General features: G+C 40.9%; 1 protein-coding gene across 1 annotated transcript in view; it reads left to right on the forward strand.

The window, feature by feature from the left end:
- The window catches only part of IFT81 (intraflagellar transport 81), a 42,759-nt gene extending 40,454 nt beyond the window's left edge, over positions 1-2,305 (forward strand). The window contains exon 18 of the mRNA XM_005434577.4: positions 752-2,305. Within this exon, the coding sequence (XP_005434634.1) occupies positions 752-934 (183 nt within the window). The 3' untranslated portion in view covers positions 935-2,305. The remainder of the gene's footprint in view (positions 1-751) is intronic.
- The last annotated feature ends 4,008 nt before the right edge of the window (positions 2,306-6,313 follow it).

Below are 6,313 nucleotides of genomic sequence, written 5' to 3' on the forward strand. Positions count from 1 at the left end.
GCTTGTAAAAGATAGTCAAACAGCTTAACGTGACAGCACATTCCCTGAAAACCATTTGGATAAGAAACTGAAACATGGGCATAACAAACTGTGCCAGCTCAAATTTTATGTTGTATATAAAGCAACCTGTTGAAGACAATAAATTTCGAGCCTGTCAGCCTTATTGCTGTTACTAAAGGCCAGGGGATCATCGGCGCAGCAGTGTTAAAAGCAGTTGTCCATCTTTAATCTCGTATGAAGCTCAGCTCAGCACGGACGAGGTTAGGCTTACCAATTCACACTGAACATCTTCCTTTTATTAGTTTCCTTCTTTATGCATCAGTCTGTGAGCAATTTTTTACAGTTTTGGGCTGCCAGTGTTAATAATTAGTAGCAAGTTTAATAGTAAAACATTGATTTCACGTTTATAATTTCATGATATGAATCTGTTGTGGGTTGCAACTTGATACTGCAAGAGCTCTATATGGAGGTGATCTCAGATTTTTAGCATAACTTCGCAAATAGGTAAAACTATTATTTAGACTTAAATAATATATCAGAGTTTCAAAACACTGATATAGTTGTCAATCCATACAAAGATCCAAGTCGCAGGTGTTAATGCATTTATCACTCGCAGGGAGCGTTATCAACTTGAACAAAACAACATTTCAGTAGCATATAAAAATCTTTGGCATTCCAAGCTGCCTATGTAAACAATTTTTGTGGCGTAGAACTGTTCCAGAAATCGAATATTTTTTTTTATTTGTTACAGAAATTGCGAGAGAAGCAGAAAGTTGTACGGGAAAGTCACGGGCCAAATATGAAGCAAATTAAAATGTGGCAGGATTTTGAGCAGTTAATGGAATGTAAGAAAGAATGTTTTCTGAAACAACAAAATCAAACAGCCATTGGTCAAGTCATTCAGGAAGGAGGTAAAGACAGGCTTGTGTTATGAATTCTCCCTTCTTGATATCAGCATAAAGTAGGAAGACAGTGTGTTGGTTTCTTAACGGTAAACTCGTGAGTAAATACTGTTGCTTTCATAATTTCTACCATTTGTTGTACGTTGTTTGGTTTTGGTGGATAAACAAAGAGAGCAACTAACCACTCTCTGAAGCTTTTCCTCCATTGTTTAAGTGACAACATAACGTGGGTAGGAAGATCTGTTATGAGAGCTGCACTATGGTGAACCTCACCATAAACCTTTGCTTTATGAGGCTGGGAATGGCATGCATCTGCAGAGAGATCAAAGGAGAAGAAATCCTTCTTCCAGGGTCACGGAAAACTTACGTAATTGCTCTGCTCCTTACTCTCTATCGCTAAGGTAACGTTTTTGCAAGGCCTGGGACTTGATATTGTGTAATTGTGGACCTCCTGGTTTGGCCCTCTCCTTCCCTATTGTCTTTATTCATCTAGTGTGACTGGCAAGAATGGAGCCATTCTCGCTCCGAGCTGCACAGACCTTCCCTGCACACTCCTAGTCATACTTTCCTTGCACGGTTGAATTAAACTGATTGTGCTTCCAGGAGACAGACCGTTGCTACAGCGTCAGGAGTAGGTTCTGAGAACAATTACTTGGATTCTGAGCTTTTTCCGTTATCTTTTGTTGTTGTTTTTAACAAACATATTTTTCTTGCACATATACCTTCTATTTTTTCCGAATTGCCCATGTGAAAATGTAAACGATGGTCGACTAAAAGCTTTTTCCACTGAGGACATTTTGTGCTGTTTTGTCTGTGCGGTGTGGTTCCTAAGTGATTACAAATTGTATTGCCCGAAGAGGGTCATTCCAGGGATGGAGGGTTATCCATGGATGTAAATATGGCACAGGGGTTCTTGCTTAATTAGGGTATGCAAAACAGGTAGATAGGCAAGGCTGCCCTGCGCTCTGGCTTTGACCTGTGAGCCACAGGCAACCATTACAGCTGTTAAAATTGCATCCTGAGATCCACAGCTGACCCAGGGTAAGAGGAACGGAGTGAGGCTTGAAACTGTCCCTCACGCTTCATCATTTCGTGTGAGCGCCTCTTAGCCACAAAGATCAGAGCAGAGAGATAAGTCTGTGGCACCAGAACTCTTGCTATTCTGCTGTAGGCTCTTGGCTTATTGAATTTCTAGATAGGTGGGTTTGCGGGTTTTTTTAGTTTTTCCTGCCTGAAGTGGAATGTCTTTTCAGGATATAAAAAATAATTTTGCTTTCTATGATACCTAACTATGAGATCTGCTATTTTCTATATTGAGAGCGCCTCTGGTAATTACATAGCTCCTAGTTTGCCTTTGCATTGAATATATTTGTTAACAGAACTAAAATAAAATCTGACAACTACATTTTGACTGTATGGTATTCTTTTCTTTTTTAACATTTCTTAGGTGAAAGGAGGTAAATTGTTAGTGACAAGTAGCTTGCGGGGCCACAGGAAAACCAGTTTTGAACGGGTCATTTAATGAAATTTATGTCAGATGCCTCCAAAGGGTTCAAAACTGCAATGGATGTGTAAGGAGTAGGTCTCGGATCCATAGATTCCCAGGCCATCCTCATGTAAGCCCTCCCACGCTGCGGTGTAGCTGAAGATAGTCTTTCTCAACAGCTGCGCACTAATCTTTCCCAGGACAAGGAGAAGCCGCGTGTTTTCCCCGCTGCACACTTCAGTGCGTGTGGAAGGCAGGCTGGTGGGTAGGACACAGGCACAGGTAGGGCTGGCCGGGGTGGGGACAATGCGCAGCATCACCACCACCCACCGCTTCCGTCAGCGGATTACACGCAGGAGAATGGGCTTTAGTAGGGTCCTGTCGGTCTGGAAGGGGGAAGCTCAGGAAAAGGACAGATGCAGACTATATAGTGTGGGCACAGCCGTTGCCAGAGGCACCTATACATTTTCTCCGTGCTGGCCCTGTACCTTTATCACCGTGCTTCACCTGCATTGCGCTGCGGGGTCTGTCGAGCTAAAGTTACGGTAGGCACACACCTGGCCTTCCCAGGGAAGGGTTTGCTGAATAGTAAAGTAACACAGACAACTAGATATGGGACATGCTGAAAACATGGGTTCATCAGCAAGAACGAGCATTTAGATTACTTAGGAATCAACCTGTGGTCCAGAGTCCCTAGGCAAGGCAGGGAGAAAGAGGATTTTATATACTACACTTTTAACAAACCCCTAGAAACCCTATTTAGCTAGACCATTTACGCAAAAAATGTATTACGTGGATTAGCCTGTTGCCCAGGAAAAAATGCTTCTGAAATTCATAGCAATGGAGTAGAGTAAGACTGAGTATAATAATTTTCTGTTTTTCTGTTCAGAGTTACCCTAAAAATAGTTCATCTTTCTTCCTTGTAAAAACAGTTTATTGCTACTTACTCAAAGATGACGTGATTGTTGTTCTGATCTGATTAGTGTTCTGTCATTTGTACTGCGCCAGGAAAGGGCACACAGATTATACGCTACAGCAGCAACAAAATGACTTTCTGAGATGAAGCAGAAAATCATAATAACTGTTATGAAAAGAAAATTGGAAAAACTCAAACGCTATTTTTAGCTTTTTATATAAGTGGACATTTAACAAATGCAACTTTAATGGATTCTGTTCCCTGGCTTTTCCCTAGTTCATGATTTGATGGGAGCGTTCAAAAATCTTTGAATTTCATGGTTCTATCTTTACTTCCTAACTTGCAACAAAAAGGTTACTTCTCATTTTTTTACTTCATTATTATTAATAGCCTAGCCGGTTAACTAATAAGATTAAACATACCATATGGAAAAATATCTGTCTCTCCCTTGAGAAGGTCCAAATAAATCAAAACTGTGCATAGCTAACTAAATGTGGGGCTCCAGCACTTACCAAATTTCTCGCAGCTGGAACACTGATCTGATCAGTCACTTGTGAGCAGCAGCTGACTTGGTTTCAAAGGCTTCTCCTTAGCATCGCCCAGAATCGGAGGAGGAATTATTCCAGCTATAAACTACTGTAGTGTTCTGCAGCTTCGCGTTATTTAGTCATGTTGACTTCAGCTGCCCTTAGAGCTGCAGGCAAGTTCCACATGGACCTAAGAGATGACATAGTTACATCAGAAATAGGCATGAGAAACCCCGTGTTGCGAGACCGGCCATTTTACCATCTGGATATCAGGTTATATTGTTTATATTAGTGGTACCATTTTACTTCCATTGGAACCAAAATAAAATAAATGTTCTTAGACTTCCCTAAGTAACCCAAATCCAGGATTACTTTTTTGTATATCTGCGCTCACATGGATGTTACTACAGATGAAGTAATATGCGTGTAAAATCATAAAAGTTAGGCCCTGCTATTATATTTGAATATACTGATTTCCAGAGCTTTCTTGGTAAGACTTTCCTACAGCGTAATGCTGCTCACTGTTATAAAACACAACACAGCAGAAGGATTTAGCAACAGTTGAGTGCCTAGAAAATGTCCTTATAATGAGGATGTTCCGATTAATAAGCGTGGCTAGTATAGTAGCCAGTAAGGAATACAAAATCTATTCTCCTAGTCACTTGCTGGTTCAGGAATTGGAATTTAAATACGGAGCTGCCTCTCCTTGGTCGCTGTTTCATGCCTGGCCCAGATGAACAGCGACTGAACGCTCACTGCTGACTACCTGGTGGCTGTCCTCCACAAGTGATCTACGCAGAGCCATTTGGCAGTGTCAGCCCAATTCCTAAATCACCGCTCCAGCAGTGTTTGGCAAGCCTGGAGCCGGCTGCCCCACGAAGGCAGACAGATGTATGGCTGAAAGACCATGGAGACTGAAGTGCTGTCACCCGAAAGGTGTCCCCTTGGGAGAAAGGTCATGACACATTGACACAGTGGAGTGCGGGAAGCCGTTACTCCATCATCTGGTCTGCGGATGAGGAGAGCGCTGATGCTGGCAGATCTGGTTTCTCATTTGTTGGCCCTGTATTTGCTCAGACTGAAGTGAAAAAAATCAAGACCTCAGTCTGAATGTGTGCCCTGTGTTATCATTTGTAGCAGTAGGTTTCCTGCTGAAGAAACACTATTAACTCCTCCGCTGCCTTTCTGGATTGCAGTTTGCAACAGCAACAGAACCGAAATTTTCATGGATCTGCCAGCGTTCCAGTGAGGAAATATTACACAAATCAACAATTTTATCACAAGGTACCACCTGTCTGGGAAACACTCAGTTGGATAGTTGTTTTTTAACAAACAGAATTTGACCTTTTTCCAGCTTGTTTAAAGAGTTTTTTAAATTCTCTGCATGAATTTAAAATGGGTTCTCCAAATTCTCAGTGTCTCAGTTTCTGTAGCATTAGTTCCACGGTAGCCATCTCCAAACTCCCAAAGCAATCCGTTTTATTCCAAGGCCACTGGGTGAAAAGGGTATTTTTCACAATTGAATTACGCTGATTTTCATGAATCCGGTTTATAGACAAAAAACTGCCGCGAGCCACTGCACCGCAGTGATGTCACGCTCGGTGAGGAGCTCGGGTGTTTGGCTGGGGGAACAAGCGTATTCCAAATAATCAGCAGGAACAGTGAGACAAATCACGCCGTCCTTACTTTCACAAAACCCTTCCTGACTTCAGTGGGAGTTTTGCCAAAATAAGGTCTGCTGGATTTAGCTCTGTATTCTTCCTCCTGGCAGAACAAGCAGGAATTAAAGGGCCAGCATCACGTTTAGCAGACGCAGAGAGTAAAAAGGAACTGTAATTATCTAAAATAATGACTTTCATCCAAGACAGATCAATGTTCCATTAGACGCATTCTAATTTATAGCAAAAATTAAATGTTTGTGGAAGTTTTTCTTGGCACAAACAATCAAAATACACAAGTCCTTAGCAATCTGGTTTGATTTTTGTTAGACATCTATGAGAGGCTGTCTTGCACAAATCTAGTGCTGAAGTATTTATAGTGTTTATCATTAAAATCCAACTTCATGCATTACCTTGCATTTAAAAGCATTATTTATTATTACAAAAAAGTATAGTTTTACTTTTTTTTTTTTGCATTTCCATTCCTTATAGTTTGGAATAAAGTATGGTTTTGCAAATTAGGATACACACAACCAGCATTTTCTGAATGTGAACAACTAGAATTCCTTTCCTACAAATGGATCATCTACTCAAGCCAATGTCTATTACGCTGTTTCAGCTCAGTCTGTCATTACAGAATAACGTGTCATTTTTAAGCTTCTGCATTTTATTGCAACTGCTCAAGTTTTAAAACCACTCATTTATACAATAAGCGCTTATTAGGTCTACTCTTGAAATAGGGTAAAGCCAAATCCTGCACATTTTGCTAATACCAGAAAAAATGCAGTTGATAGGAGTATGGAAAATGGGATCTTACTAGTTTT

This window comes from Falco cherrug, chromosome 1, assembly GCF_023634085.1.
Source record: "Falco cherrug isolate bFalChe1 chromosome 1, bFalChe1.pri, whole genome shotgun sequence".
Lineage (NCBI taxonomy): Eukaryota > Metazoa > Chordata > Aves > Falconiformes > Falconidae > Falco > Falco cherrug.